The sequence below is a fragment of the Aythya ferina genome, assembly GCF_964211825.1.
Source record: "Aythya ferina genome assembly, chromosome: 5".
In the NCBI taxonomy this organism is placed as follows: Eukaryota; Metazoa; Chordata; class Aves; order Anseriformes; family Anatidae; genus Aythya; species Aythya ferina.
The window spans coordinates 21,401,194-21,416,832 of record NC_140301.1 but is presented as its reverse complement, the minus strand read 5'-3'; the positions used below and the strand labels follow the sequence as shown (position 1 = coordinate 21,416,832).

Genomic DNA, 15,639 nt, shown 5'->3' with positions numbered 1-15,639 from the left:
AAGTCTTTGATTCAGCTCTTAATTCCTTACCCATCAAGTGGTCCAGCAATCAAGTCCATGTCTCTCTGATTTAGAGACAAGGATATCGTGTGGTACAATGTCAACTGCTTTGCACAAGCCCATGTAGATGATGTCAGTTGCTTGTTGTAGAAGGCCACCAAATTTGTCAAGCACAATCTTCCATGGTGTACTTACAAAGTTTTTCAACATTCTCCTCATAGAAGCAGCAACGGCTCTTTTTTTTTTTTTTTTTTCCTGAGCACTTACACTTTCTTATGCTTTCTTTGCAGTCTAAAGTATCATCAGAAAAAAATATTACATTGATAACTTCCCATCATGTCCTATAGTGGAGAACAGTATAAAACCTTCATCTTCCTCAAATCCTTATCAGCCAAACTTATGCACAGATTTTGTCTTTTTGCTTCTGCTTCATGTATCATGTTTTGATTTTTTTAATTGGGTTTGCCTTTTGCTTTGTCTTCTGCATTGCACTTTTGCCCATACATGTCCTATTATGCTCATGTTGTGCAAGCAAATCTTTGCAAGCATTGGGAAGATAAGTTGCTGTTTTGTAATAGAATAAGTTTTTTTGTAATTGTCTGAGATTGTTATTAAACTGACAGTGAAGAAGTATTTTTTCCGCTAATAAAACGTCCTTGGGGAAAAAAGTGAATGTTGTGTCTACACAAAATAATGGTAAGACCTAAGCTGTGGGAGATTTACAAAGTTACTCTTATTCTGTTAACAAAAACATTTAGGGTTACAGGAAATTTTAAAGGACTCCCTTGTTTTTGTTTTGTTTTATTTTATTTTATTTTTTTATTTTAATGAGTGGACAGACTTTCTGCCTAAAGAAATTCATTCAGGACTGGGAAAAAAAGAAACAATTAAATTTGAAGGAAATGAATAATAATAATAATCATAAGAAACTGAATTTCTTCAAGCATTCAGCTCAGTAATCATGGAGCCATGTTTTTGGTCTGCTATTTATTTGGTTTTCATTTATTTTTGTGCTTGCTTTAAATCTTAACTAGATTTGTTACTTCAAAGTCTGTTTTTATACAATTTTTCTGACTATGTTGTTTCTTCTGACTATGTTGTTTCTTCTGACTATATTGAACTTCAGTAATCTATACTGGCTTGGTGTAGATTAAGTCAACTTTGCTAAATGTATGAATTAAATTGATGGATCTTCTGAGATGCACTCAAAATTGAACTAAGCATAGGCCGTTTTGTCCACACCCATCTGTGATGTAAAATGCTGCCGTATCTTTCTTTAAAAGAAAGTTGGTCTTCAATTTACCTCATAATTATCTGTTACGGTAATGAACTAAATATGGGAACTTCATGTTTTCTTTAGTGCTAAAAAACTGTATTTCAGGAAGTATGTTCCAGAATGGACCAGGGTTACTAATTGTTTCTCCTTTAGAACATTCCTTTCCCCTGTGACAGCTCCCTGCTTGTTAGAAAGAATACAAAGATGATTTCTGTTGGAAAGAAAAAGGAACTGAATAGCTGCCTACCTTTTAATTGGATCTAGGGCCTAATAGGAACATTAACAAATGTTGTTATTTGGAAATTAAGTATTTAAATAAGTCTTTGAATAGTGATTAAAATCTTAAAAATGCATTGAAAAGAATATACAGTGAGGAGATAAGCTGAACAGTAAGTTGCATGAGTATTTGCATGAGAGAAGCAAACTTCTGTGTGTACTCGGAATAGTTTGTGCATCTCAGTTTGTCTTTTTCTGTGTGTTTAAGAAACAATAAATAAAAAAAACACCTTTCATCATTTATTTCAAAGCCTAGTCCTTCCTATTCAGAGAAAGAAAAATCCAAAATAGGTTTGGTCTTAATCATGGATATATTAATCATGGATATATAGAAACGTCTTTGCAGCCAATTTTCATTTTAAATGCTAATTTGTTGGTATTAAGTAATTCAAAGAATATCCTGAATTGGAATTTTATTTCAAGTCACTTTAGGGCTATTTTAACGAAACATTTAAGATGTATTGTCTTCACTTACATGTATCTTGGTGTCTTTAATACAGGAGACATTCCACTGCATGTTAATATACGGGAGACTTGTGATTCAGGGCAGCCTGTTGTGATCTCACAACCTCAGAGTGATGCCGTAAGTTTGGTGCACTGTACTTAAAATAACAAAGCAACCCCCTTCCCACCCTCCCTATTCCTTTCCCCCTTGTGCCCCTCCCTCTCCCCCCCCCAAAAAAAAAAAAAAAAAAGTAAACGGGGAGCACTTCTCATTATTGCTATTTGAAAACAAACATGTCTGAATGTAACTTAGAAAAATGCAATTCTGTAAGAGATTTTTGTCATTAAGCAACTTCGGCCTTTGTTTTGGAATGCTGGTCATGGGTTCTGCATGTGCATGTGTTTTTGCTTAATTAGTCCAAATCATTCAATATAGCAAAGATTTGATCCAGATTCTGGCATGCTAAGAGGAGGAAGGTCAGTGTCAAGCCACATGAGACCTTGCAGCTAATGTAGGTCCTCTGAAACTGTCGGTTGAGCCTTTGGTAGCGGACCCTGGAAACTGTCAAAGGATCCTATCAAAAGATTATTGGAACAAAACCCGTGTGTTGTCAGTACCTGGATTGTTTTCAGCTGAAAGTGAAGGAATTTGCATACAAGATGAAATGGATTTTTCTGTGCATTTACCATAACATTTTATTGCCAAAGGAAAATGTGGGTTGTTGAGGTGGTAGGAGTCAAATATGCAAGTCTCTGAGGAAAAGCAGTTGCACATATGAAATTTCATTAACACTTACAGAGTAAGATTTTTCTGGTTAGTATTTTTTCTTGCCTCTCTACTCGATTTTGTCCACCTTGCTCTGTAGGGTAGAGTGTTGTCTGTCACATTGTGTTGTCACAGTGCATAGCATGATGCAGCATCACTACTCACTGCTGCTTAGACGTTACCAATAAAAAAAATAAATTGATTAATAATGATAATAGATAGTAGAATGTGTTAGAGATAAGCTAAAAAGTACATATAACCTTTCTAATACCATGATTGCTAGATACATGCCGAAATAACTTTTCCTTACTAAATAAAAAAAAATAAAAAAATGGGGGTTTGCCAGGGGCGTATAATCCAGTATCATTAACATACTAATCAGGATTCTGGAGAAATAGTGACTTAGATTGTAGCACCTTATTTTTTTCTTTCTTTGTTTTCTTTTTTTCTTTTTTTCTTTTTTTTTTTTTGTTTGTTAGAGAAGCAGCAGCTGTTTGTTTCTAATTGATATTTTTGTAGTCTTCGGCAAGACCTGTGCTGATCCTCTGCGGAATAACGTAGTGATCTTGAGTCCAGATCTTGTGAAAGGAATCATTCCAATCAATACTGTAGTTTCTATCTGTGAATTTTGATTGAAACTGCTAAGGTTTGAATAGATGTATAGCTTAGGTCAAAGTTGAAGCAAAACAGCTGAGCAAACCAAGATGGAAGGCTCACAGCTCACAGTATCTGAAATCTATATTAACCAAAAGTCTGTAGCCTGCAGGAGTCTGAGCCTACATACACTCAAACGTGTAGGACAGCATTCTGAAAATTAAGAAAGACAAGAGAGTCTGTAGGGTTGCCATCTGTTCCTTCTTGGACTATGTTCTTGGTAATGAAAGGAGGGGTTATAAGCACCATTTGTGGCAATTAAGTTAAATATGAAGAGGAATAAAGATTGACAAATATGTGTGACTCTGGGGAAAACTTTTAATATTCTTCTCTGCCATTGTGTCTGTGAGATAATCATTCTCCTCAGAGAATGAGGTTTGTTTTTTTTTTTTTTTAGACTTTACTAATCTCTACAGAATGAAAAAGAATTTCCCTTTATTCCTGGTTTGTTTCTCATTATACATACAGAAAGTGATTGTTGTCCTCTTATATTTTAAAAGAAAAATGAAATTCTTATCACATAACTGGTGGTGGGAGAGGTTGTGTAAGGTCAGATTCTAATCTTTAATACATGACACCCATCACCATGTTTCTCAAATAAAGTAAAATTGTGGCTATTCATGCATGAACAATCATAGTTTTTCAGATAGAGAACAATGTGCACTGAGCTGCTGAAATTATCTCTGCTCTTGTCCCTTAAATTTACAGATTTTTGTATACAAAATTCTGTGCTGTCTTTGTTAGAACACACTTAAAAATGAAATGCAGTCTCACAGAACTGAAATAATACTTGGCTGATTCAGAGAGTGGGGAATAAGGATGATGATTGACTTCTCAGGAACCAGCATGCAGTCACACCTTCTAAGCTTCATCAAGATTGGAATGAAGGGTTTTTCTTAAATGTTGTTTAATACTTTTTTTTGCTTACATGCATGCCACAGGGTTCACCTTCTTTTGCTGATATGTAAAAGCATAGCTGTCACTCTACACTAGGATTTTAAAATGTATAAGCAAACTTGGTTAGATACTTTGCTTTAAAGCCTCGTTTGCTTAGATGCAGCTGATAGAAAAGGGAAACTAGCAGGAAAATTGCTAACAGCCGAAATAAACCTTCCATAAAAAAAAATAAAATTATGTGTAGAAGTGTGGATGTATGCACTTCCAAAGTTCTCCATCAAAAGGCACATAATTCCTGAGATGCATCTTCTTGTGGAAAGGGTTGCCTGTATAGCTAAAGGGTGTCAGGGTTTAATGGCTGAAGTTCTATTTTGGTAAAGCTTGAGTCTCCAAGGGATAATGTCCCCAAGGAGAAATAAACAATGCTGGTAAAATGATTTTTTCCTTTGTATAACATTGTTTATGCTTGTGTTTCTGACAGCTTAGTTGTTTAAATTACGGCTTTTTTTTAAGTCTTTATTGATAAAACTTTTTTTTTTTTTTTATCTGCTGCACAAGTGCGCTGTGAAAATTGAATATTGCTGTACTCACATATTAGCCTAAATAACAGGGACTAGTCCAACAGAAAGATAGCAGGCAGACAGCAGCAATTGGTAGTGATCTAAGATCCTCTACAAGAAGCTAATCATTTCTTAGTTTAATCAACAGCAAGGACTTACCAGGCCCTTCTGGAAATAATTGAGAGTCTTGGGAGCATTTCCCTCCTCCCTCAAGCTGTGGAGGTGGGTTGGCTCTCTTTGTTGTTTGCTCACCCAAACATATGTGAGAGTCTCTAAGCAGCAGAGGCTAGTAAAAGAAAATGATGAACGCTGCTAAAATGGGAAAGGTAGAATAGGGAAAACAGAAGAGGAATCACTGAAACCAGGTGGGAATTGTTAGTGCTCAGATGTAGCTGATCACCAAAAGGAATCAGCAGCAAAATTGGGGTTTGAAAGAGGCATTCTGAAACTTGCAGGTAAGAGGGCAGAAGCACAGTGAGAGATGCAGAACGTGATTAATTCCCATGGAGTTATTTGTCCGCTACATTAATCACTAAAATCCGCAGCGAACTCTCCATCAGTACTGAGGAAAATGTAAGTAGAAGTTTAAGTGCTCTTCCACCTGTGAACACAAAACTCAGAGAGGTGTGGGTACGGTGGTTGTCTTGTGAGCTCTTCCGGGCTGAAACTCTTGGGTATATCCCAGGCTTGATGGCCCAGTGGTTTGCTACTAATACCTTGCTAGAAGAGACAGGGAAACTGTGAAGGAATGCCACTGAACACGAAAATCCCATCTATCCCAAGGTTAAAGAAGCAACTCAAGTAAATTCAAAGTACATTTGCTCTACCAGTGTAACCATTCACCTTCTAAAAGCTGGGGAGTCTTGCTCAAATAGGCATTTCAGGGAGGAGATGTGTTGGAGGCTGAGACAAGTAGGAGGCACATTTTCTCATCTTGGCTTGGGAATGAGATGATTTAAAAAAAAAAAAAAAAAAAGTGGAGAGATGATACACCTCTAAGATTCAGGAGGATAATACATCCGAGACAGCAGAGAAGTAATAACAGAATGAAGTTTAGATTTCACCTTCTTTCTTATTCTGTTATTTAAGAAATGGTGAGCCCTCATGGCAGAAATATAAGGAGGATAACTGCTTTTGGAAAAAAAAATAAATCAGGAAACATGTAACGGTCAGCCAGTTCCTTAGTGCTTTCTTGCTGCAAACAGGGCAAACTTTGAGTTCAACCTCTTGTTCTGTAAAAATCAAGTAGATTGTATTGGAAAAGTATGGGAACAAACGGAGAGAACCAGTAATAGGTTAGGGTATCAGAACCCCAAATTGCATAGCCATTTGTAGATATGCACAAATTTATTTCCGGTTTGAGGAATTTGACTTGGGTGGGAGAAAAATCGAACTTGACCTGGAGCAAGAAAACCCAGATTTGTTGCTGGAAATCATGCTTAATGTCATCCTATCCAGCTTATCATGAAGACCAGTGTATGGTACAAAACACACACACACGGGGGGATGTTCTGTTATTGTTTAGTTCACTACGTGAAATGTGTTCAGGTGCTCTTGAAAATTTCACTCATTGTGACTTTTTAAAGGTTGGACTAGATGATCATCTAAGAGGTCTTTTCCAACCTAAAGGATTCTATGATTCTGTGATATCTTGGTGAAGGAATGTGCTGACTGTAAAATCCACAGGGCTCTTTAAGGGGAGACAGAAAGCCCAGTCAGGTGGAAAGAAGGAGCACTAGGCATAAGCAGTCTGACAGAGGAAAGTAAGTCTGGTTTAAAAATCCCTTTTCAATTAAATTAGAAATGTTACAGGCCTTAGTGTGGTCCGAAGGGACAGATGGAATTCATATTCAGAAACGCTTTTTTGTAAAATTCTTTGTAAGGGTGAAGTGTGGGTAGGGTAAAAATGTACAAGCTTTTAAAGCTTTGCAAGAAACGGTTGGAAAAAAAATTGAAATAGTGGTAGGGAATAATGTTTGCTGTTGTTTAGCTGTCATCAATAATTCCATTTAAAAAGTGGTCTCTCCAGGGTGTGGTATCTTTTGAAAGAAAAGCAAACCCTGAAGTAGAGACTGCATGATATGATTTATAACATGCCTTACCATCAAGGCTTCCTCTGAATGATCACAGTAACACTTGGCATGTGTAGGTCTGAATCCTTTGTTCAAGCTGTAGATAGCACAATGCATCATCAAACCCTCATTTACACTTCATTCTGCTGCAGAAAATGCTGAGTGTTAGGATAGTCTGCTTGAAGGATGCTACTGTATTGCATTTGAATTGCACTATTCTACTTAACCATGTTTTCTGGGCAGGATGTCTTTTTAGATATACATAAAAGCACCTGAGTGATGTACACATACAATGGCACCTTGAGGCTAGCAGTGTTTCCTGGCTGAGGCTCTATCAGAGGAAGGCTTGGCTTTTGCAGCTACTTATATATAGGATTACAGGAAATTTCCATGTCCTGTGAGTACTAAGGCTTTTTTTAGGTACTATCAGGAAGCATCCACTTTACTTAACCATCTTCTACATCGTAATTATTGTAATTTATGGATCAACTTTTATAATTTCATTAAGTTTCCTTTCTGGGCTGAGGCTTCCCTGAAGTGTGGCAGAAGTTGCCAATTCATGCCAAGAAGACTGTTACAGAGCTACCCAGAGGAAGACAGAGTAGGAAAGATCCTGTACTTACAGCAATCAAGAATTTGTCTGGGTGACATAAAGTTATCTGAAGTTGGAAGCTCATTTAAACCAGTGTTTATCATCATAGCTCAGAAGGCACTAAAAGCATACCATGGTGAAATACAGACATCAGGGGGCAGCTCCAGACATGCACTGAAGGTTGGGGTTGTGTCAAAGTCACAAGCAATTTCCATGAACACTAAAAATCCGAAAATCCGATTAAAAGAGAGTTTCATTGTTTGTTTGTTTGTTTGTTTGTTTTCTATGCTATCACCTAACATTGCTTTCATGTGGGTGGTAGCCAAGTCTAGTGTTTGTCCTTATGATGGCCGCTATTTGACTGGTTGCTTGTTGCCCATGATTGTTAGTTTTCTTTAGTAATGAATAAAGTACAAGTCCCTAAGACTTTAGTTGTGCAGACTTAAATATTATATCCTTCTCTATAGGTTCAGTAGCATTCAATATTCTAGACAGTCAGGACTTGCATAAAATATCCCTTTCAACTTGGGATATGGTAAGACTGTGAATTTTTTGGGTGGTCCTTTCCAGGTGTTGGATCCTTGTGGGTCCCTTCCAATTTGGGATAATCTGTGATTTTCCTTTGGATTGCTAAAACAGATTAATAGCCATTTTAGTAGTCTTGGAGTTCTTTAGTAGAAGTTAGAAAGCATGTCACTAAGTGGATTTATGCTCCTTGGTGTCCTTGGCCCTCAAGCAAGTGATGGGATCAGTATGCTTTTTCTGAGTTGCTGGTATGCGGTGGTTTGGGGGAAGGCAAATGTGATACCAGCTCTTACCTGTTTTCGTTTTCCTGAGGGGTTAATGGTATTCAGTAGTTGTGCATCCCTCTTATTAGACACTGGCAGCCTCTGCAGCGAGCTGTTTGCGACCTGAGATCTGTACTTCAGTAAAAATGAACCGCAAGGCAAATTAGTAGGTCAAGCCAAGCCAATCCACATGAACAGGGCAGAGTCAGCTATAAGCTGTAAGCTCATTTTGCAGTTGTCTTAGGAGTGATGCACACATGCCTCATGGGTAAGAGTTTGAAGGAGAATTAAATGCTGTAACTGAAAGGCTCACATTTTTCTAGGGTTACTATATGACTTAATTAGATGGGGTAATAAAAAGATTACTTGCAGTTTAAAGCCAGTCCATGTCTCTTATTCCATACCAGAGCAATTAATCAAGATGTTCTGATTGTGTCAGCTAAGTAGGACTCATAGGTCCTTTTTCTGACAAAGTTTATTACAAGTTCTCCAATTCGTACCTCAAGATCTGTGCTTCATCAGTGGTGCCCTCTTGGTCCTAAGATTTGTTATTTAAGGAACGCTGCAGTCTTTTCTGACAGTGTTTGTACTAGTTTTCGAGAGGTGAAAAGTCTTTCATGTGGCCATTATCTAGTTCTGTTGACTCTGAACATCACCTTCCATCTCTGTCTGCCCTTACCGCTGTTGCTCTCAGACCCCACCTGGGCAGCATTTGTAACAAAAAATGTGGTTTGTTTTTAGAGCATTCTGTCTCGTGTGCACTTATTCATCCTCTGAAAACAGGGAGAATGTTTTGTTTGCAGCTAACTGATATGTTATTAGTAAATATAAACAGTCCATCTGAAAAAAAAGCTTTCAGAAAGAGCCTTGTAAACCACTCCTTTAGAGTTTCCAAATCATGAAGGGAAACACTGATCTGTAAAACTCACTTTGATTTTATAAAAATGAAAATGGTTTTCAGTCATGAGTAAGAACTTGTCCTTTACAGTTTCTTTTGTCTTTCCAACCGAAAAGGAATAAAAGTCATTCTCCATTTTCAGTTGCAATCCCTCTTCTTTTCTTAGTAATGATGGAGGATAAAACTGAACTGAATGGGCTCTAGTACCTGTGTACAGATGCCACATTGAATAGACTGAGAGTAGGAGAAAAGGCTCAATACATATAGAGTTGTGTTTGTTTAATGAAAGGTGCATTGAGTTACTGAGATTCCCTCTAGACCTTTCGTGTCTGCTGATGTATGTTGCTGCTGAGAGACTGGCCCTCACTCATAGTTGAGTGACTTGTTGAAAGGCTCGAAACAGTTGATTTTCTCAAAGACTGGTTACTGGTGGAGACCTTGTAAGGAAATGAGAGACTGTTCTGTTCAACTTATAAAGTAGGTATCTAGGAGAAAAAAAAAAAATAAAAAAAAATAAAAGCTGCTTAAACAGCTGCTTAGGGTGCATAGGAGGTTAAGAGACTGCTGGTAATATTTGGACTAGGTAACACTAGCATGCCGGCTGCAAAGAGTTGAAACTAGCCTCCTGTTACTAAACGACAGCTCAGATAAATGGCAAATGAAAGTTAGTGTACATAAATGTGAAATCATTGCCCAGACACTCGTGAATATTGTTGGGGCGGGGGGCACATGGAAATGTTATTTATTGAGATCTTGACAGGGAACACGTAGGGAATCAAATCTCCCAAGTGGGATATCTGTTTGCTGTCTGGATGGTTATGGAAGTTTCTCTTACAAGGGCTCTTGTCAATCAGTAGTGTCTTAGCTGCCTCAAGTGAGACTCCCTGGACCCCTGTTCAGCTCAGTTTTCACAGTGGAGCCAGTCCATGATCCTGAATGAGTACTCCAGCATATGTGTGATCCATAGCTGTTGATTATCTGTGCACAAAACATCTCTAATCTTAACTGCGTACAAAACCACTGTCCCTGCAGCTGCAAGAACAATTTCTGCTGTGTATTTACAGTTATCTATGTGCCATTTGGTCAACTCTGGAGCAGAAACTGCCTGGGTAGTCTCTGAAAGTGGCTGGGTTTTGCATTCATGTTGTTAATTAACTCATTGAAACTTATGAATTGATCTGTGCAAAGGGGCAACTGCCTGCAGGACTTTTCAGTGTAGTCCAAAATTCCCACCTGGAGAACTCCTACACTAATCAGTGTAAATACTTATGTGCAAATGCAGTTTGATTTCAGTCAGTCACCTTTTTTGAAGTTGATCTGTTGTTCCAGATTGATCCATTATCTCATCTGTGCAGGTGGGCTAGCTGGGGACTTGGTAGACTCCCCAGGAGATTAATAACTAAGTGTACTGGGTGTTGCATGTGGGCACAACTGTATTACCCAAATGCACTGCAATAATACCTATAGGACTAGTTTGGATTTTCCTATACTGTGGAATGAAATCTTTTTGTTCTGTTCTTCATAAAATAAAACCCACTGTTTACTCTCATTTCTCACTAATTTTTTTTTCAGCTACGTGTTATTGTGATCATTGGTCCCTGGGCATTTGGCCTATCATAATGTAGTGCAGAATAAAAATATTGCAAGATTTTAGATGCAGTTCTTTTAAAGCTAATATCTTTTTTTTTATTATTTTTATATAAGTGACCGAGATTTTCTATTGTGTCTTTTTGTGAGTGACCCTACAGTGCCACAGCTGTTCTTCGTAAGTGGCCTGGTGGACCGGAATGATTTACCATAGAAATTGAAGGAAATATAAGTGTAGAGAATGTAGCAGAATTAAACAGCAAGGGATATTACAATGAGCAAATATTTACAGCCCACCTGACTTGTAGCTGCGGTGTTCTCTTTGTAGTGCAGTGTCTATTCCTTGCTTCTCAGGTCATCTGTTCTATTACATGCACAATCTTTATGAGGTCTTGCAGATTATAACAGCACAGGTCTCTTGGGAATAATTATGCTTCCTTTTATTCTCTGGAATGAATTAGTGTGATCTAAATAGCCGTGAGGGGTATAGGTTGTAGATTTTTAAGCATATGTGATGTTCACAAAGTAAATGAAGAAATAGTGATATCTAATTTTTTTAATTGGTGCTATTTAACAATGAATAAAGGACTAACTAGGACAGAATAATTCCCTTGTAGATATTTTGTCAATTTATGTACTAAGAAATGTAAAAGCTACTCTGGAACAAGAGCCATCTTATCTGTGATACAAAAGGCTGAGCAGAATTCTGTTCCTCAGAATCCCTTATAAAGAATCTCCAGTTATAGATGTGCTGCCTGGATTTAGCCCTGCCTTATAAGCGTGCAAGCTGACACAGGGCTTAATGGTTTTAAGGAAGCCTCTTACATGTAGTTTGTGAGAGTCCTAAAATAGAGCATTATGGAGTAAGCCTGTGGAGGAAATACACATGAATGGTACTAGTCTTCTGTAGTTTTCTGAGTCTGTTCTAACCATAATCACCATACTATTAGAACTGCATTTTAATTTCTTTAACGATAAGTATCAAGAGAGGTTACAAGAGAATAAAACTATCTAAAACACACTGAACTTTAGAATGGGAAATACTGCTGTTTGGCCAGATGTCAGAATGCATTATAATTCTTACTTAAAGTAAGTCTTAGCTTTGTCATTGTACAGCTAGAGGATACAACGCTGATCACAGCTTAAATCTTATGACTTACAGATATGGATTACACACTTGACTTTGATGCAACTGCTTGCATGAATAACTTGTGTGTCCAGAGCATTTCAGGATTAAGGCCTTCACTTCGTCTGCTGTGCGTTTAATCTGTTATCTGCATGTAGATGGTGTCTGCGTTCCTTACAATCTCAGAAAATTACTTGGTTTAGTCTTAGGAGTATATGAGCACTGAGGCTGGGAGTGCCAGAAAAGCAAACTGACAGGCAAGGAGAGAAGCTTAGAAGAGAGAAGATGTGCTGGGACCTTCTCGTCCTGCCCCTCAAGCTCTGCCCTCATATATTTGTCAGTTTATTTGCTGTATTAAAGGCTCGTTGGGACTGCAAGGTCTAACTTGAGGTTACAGTCATCTACAAGTTCTGCACAAGGGAGGCAGGGGAGAGCAGCGCAGTAGGGAATATTCTGGTGATTTCTTCTAGTTATTTAAGAAGGAAGAACTTCCCCATTTAGGGAAGGCTGTCAACATGGGCTGCAAATGCAGGCTGATTTGAGAAGGTGAAGTGGTGCCTTGGTTACAACGTAATGGAGTAGAAGCAGGCTGAACAGTCGAAGTTTTGTTTTACTTTACAACCACAAAGGCACAAGTTCAAATTACAGATAAGGTATAAATTTGTAACAATGAAAGCCATCTCTGAGCAGTGTAGATGATATGCATATACATACACATTTAACACACAGAAGAGACTGTTTTACTTGAAAATCTTTATATCAAGGTCAAAGACCTTTCTAAAACTTATGTTCTGTTTTGACTGTGAGTTAGTGAGCTTGATAAAGAAATTACTGGGTTTTCGTTTTGTAGTTTGTTTCGTTTTGTAGTTTTGTAGTTGTGTTAAAGGCAGTTGCTTTATGTATCTTTTGGCATTGCATTTTTGAATATTCAATGTTAGCCCAATCACGGTCCCAGCCACGTCATTTTTCAGAGGTGATAGAAGTAAGCTTGAATTGTGTCATTCCTGATAGTCTTAGGGTTTTGTCTTCTGCCCTCCAACTTAGAGCATCCTGCCAAGTGCCACAGGTTGATGTGAGAGTGAGCTTTTGTAGGGATACTATAGGGATACTAGTATTGCAGAATTAGTTCTTTCCAATACCCACTTTAGCCTCTTGGAATGATGTCCTTTTTTTTTTTTTTTTTTTTTTTTTTAAAATCCTTAATGACTTAATTCTCTTATTTTTTTTTATTGGATTTTTTTCCCAATTCTCTATCTCAATCCTGTGTACAGTTCATCTCAGTCTTTGAGGTGAGGGGAGTTTATAACTAATAGGACCTGTGGGACTGGAGTTTCCTTCCATCTCAGCACCTCTCCTCTGGAAGAATATTGATTATTTGCTGTTTAAGACAGATTGTTCAGTCAAGCTCTAAGAATAATACTAAAGTGTTGTACCCCCAGTATTTTAAATAATGCTTGTACTTACTTTATGTATTAGAATATAACTTTCCTGAACACAAAACTAGCTGAATAGAACACATTTATTATAACATTTTTCTTTTCCTTTGAATGTGTGAGAAAATGTATACTTAACAAGACGTATTGCTTTATACAGAAAATGAAAGGTTCTAAGTATATGTTTCTGTTTTTACAGGCTAAAGCATATATAAAGATAGCTATGGAAATCGTAAGACGACTGCAAGTACCTCCAGCTTGAAGTGTTTATCACAAACTAACCACCAAAGCGATCTTCTGGTGTGACTAACAAGAGTCCTGCTACTTAATTCTGTGGACACCAGTCTTTATGAGAAACCTTTTCTGGGAATTAATTTATCAGAGTTTAAATTATGGTTGTGATATTTATAGGTTTGCAAATCATTATTTGGCCATGTCCAAATGGACTTAAGTATGCAAAAGATGATAGACAATATGTAACTGCTGGATTGTAACGTCATCGAGCAAGAAGGGATAAAGTACATCTTTCTGATGAGCCCTGTTCTAAGGTCAGGAATGGAAAACAGCCTCTCCAGCCAAGCAGAATGATGAGAAGGATGTCAAGATATAAGACCTACTTAAAAAGTGACATTTGCAATGCTATAATTTCTGTAAATTTTTGTTGAGCTTTTTACTTGCTTAACCACCAAGCTGACCTTAACCTATGCAAAATTTTAAGTAGAAAATTCAGTTATGTAATTGCAGTACATGTGTGCATTCATCTTTAAACAAATAAAAGATAGATCTGCATATATTCTGAAGAATTCTTATGATGGATCATGAAAAAATTCATTCGTTATTGGATAATGTTCGATCATGAGGTAATTCAGTTTACTGGGTAATGGATGACATGACCCTTAGGCTTATTTCTTGACTGCTTTGCATTATAATAGACACAGACAGAAGACAAGGTAACTGAGGTCTTTGCTGAAAATGCCAGAGCTCAGTTTGCCAGGGGATGCAAACATTCAAGATACATTAAATTCACGATTGCATATTCCTCTTACAGTGCAGCAACTTGGAATTTAAGTGTAAAGATACAGCAAAGAAATCTTTGGTCATCAAACTGCACGGCCTTCTGGTTTCCTTTTTTTATTGCCTTACATTCTGTGATCTTTATTTTTGTGTTGGTGTGTTGAAGTAAAAGAATATGCCTTCAGGGAATGAGTTCCCATTCACAGTCAGATGTTTGAGCTGACATTTAGGCTTTTTCATCTACACAGTAAAGTATAAGCATCCTAAACATACATCTTAACCAGACTGGGAGCTTAACCATACTAAGGAGTTCTGCTATTGATCTCTGTGGGACCAAGATTTTTCCCTGTAGTCCAAATAATTATTCATACATTTTGAATTAGTTGTTTTTCCTTACTGAAGTGATACAAGATAAAAAGTTGGTATCCATTTACATTAGGAACATTAAAATCATATTACCTGGAATTTAGATGGGAAAGGTAGGACTAAATTATGGGTTGAATTTCAAACTTAGTTGATTTTGCAAATACCGAAGTTATGTACTCCTAAGCTATATTTTATTTTATTTTTTCTTCAAGTCTGTTTCTATACATGTACACGTACATGAGCCTTCCCTCCTATGCACTGTCCCATGAGATCACATATTGGTGTTTTGTTTTTTCAGTCACGTTAGCCCAAACCTCTAGAGTTGTTGCAAATATTCAGATCCTTTCAGTTGTTGAATAGATTTGACAAAAATTAAAGGTTTGTTCTTTATTTTATTGTTAACATTGTTTTTTAATGATTTTTTTTTTCTGTACATATTTATTTTTGCTTTAGCTATTGTAATAGTTGATATGTCAACAAGTAATCCTATGGTGGCTTTGGAATAGTAGAATGAAAATTTTTCAGTGGGAAAAATGGGAAAAAGATCATCTTCTGAACCTCACTCTAAAAAAGTTCGTGTCTCTGACACCCAGTTTATGTTGAGTGTGGGTGAACAATGCCTACGCAGATACAAGGTTGGTTGTTTTTCCTTTATCTTGGTATTTCTTGGGTAGTTAATGGTTGAAATTTGCTTTAAATGTCCCTTTTAACTCATTTTTACTTTTTCTCCTCCTTTAATGAAGTTTTGTCTTTGCTGTGTTGAATTTTTCACCTGTAGAATTATTTTAATGCATTTTTATCAGTGAAAGGGGTTATGATTAAATATGATCATAATTCACTTCTAGCCCAATCTGAAAATTCATGTTGAACATTTTTTGGAAGGATTGCAC

The 15,639-nt window shown here is 37.1% G+C and overlaps 1 protein-coding gene across 16 annotated transcripts in view; it reads left to right on the top strand.

Annotated features, from left to right (window-relative positions):
• NUBPL (NUBP iron-sulfur cluster assembly factor, mitochondrial) overlaps positions 1 to 14,162 on the top strand; it is a 103,933-nt gene extending 89,771 nt beyond the window's left edge. For all 16 annotated transcript variants that reach the window (XM_084521212.1, XM_084521220.1, XM_084521221.1 and 13 more), the window contains 2 exons: positions 2,053 to 2,135; positions 13,569 to 14,162. In XM_084521212.1, the coding sequence (XP_084377338.1) occupies positions 2,053 to 2,135; positions 13,569 to 13,631 (146 nt within the window). In that variant the 3' untranslated portion in view covers positions 13,632 to 14,162. The remainder of the gene's footprint in view (positions 1 to 2,052; positions 2,136 to 13,568) is intronic.
• Positions 14,163 to 15,639: the final 1,477 nt, after the last annotated feature.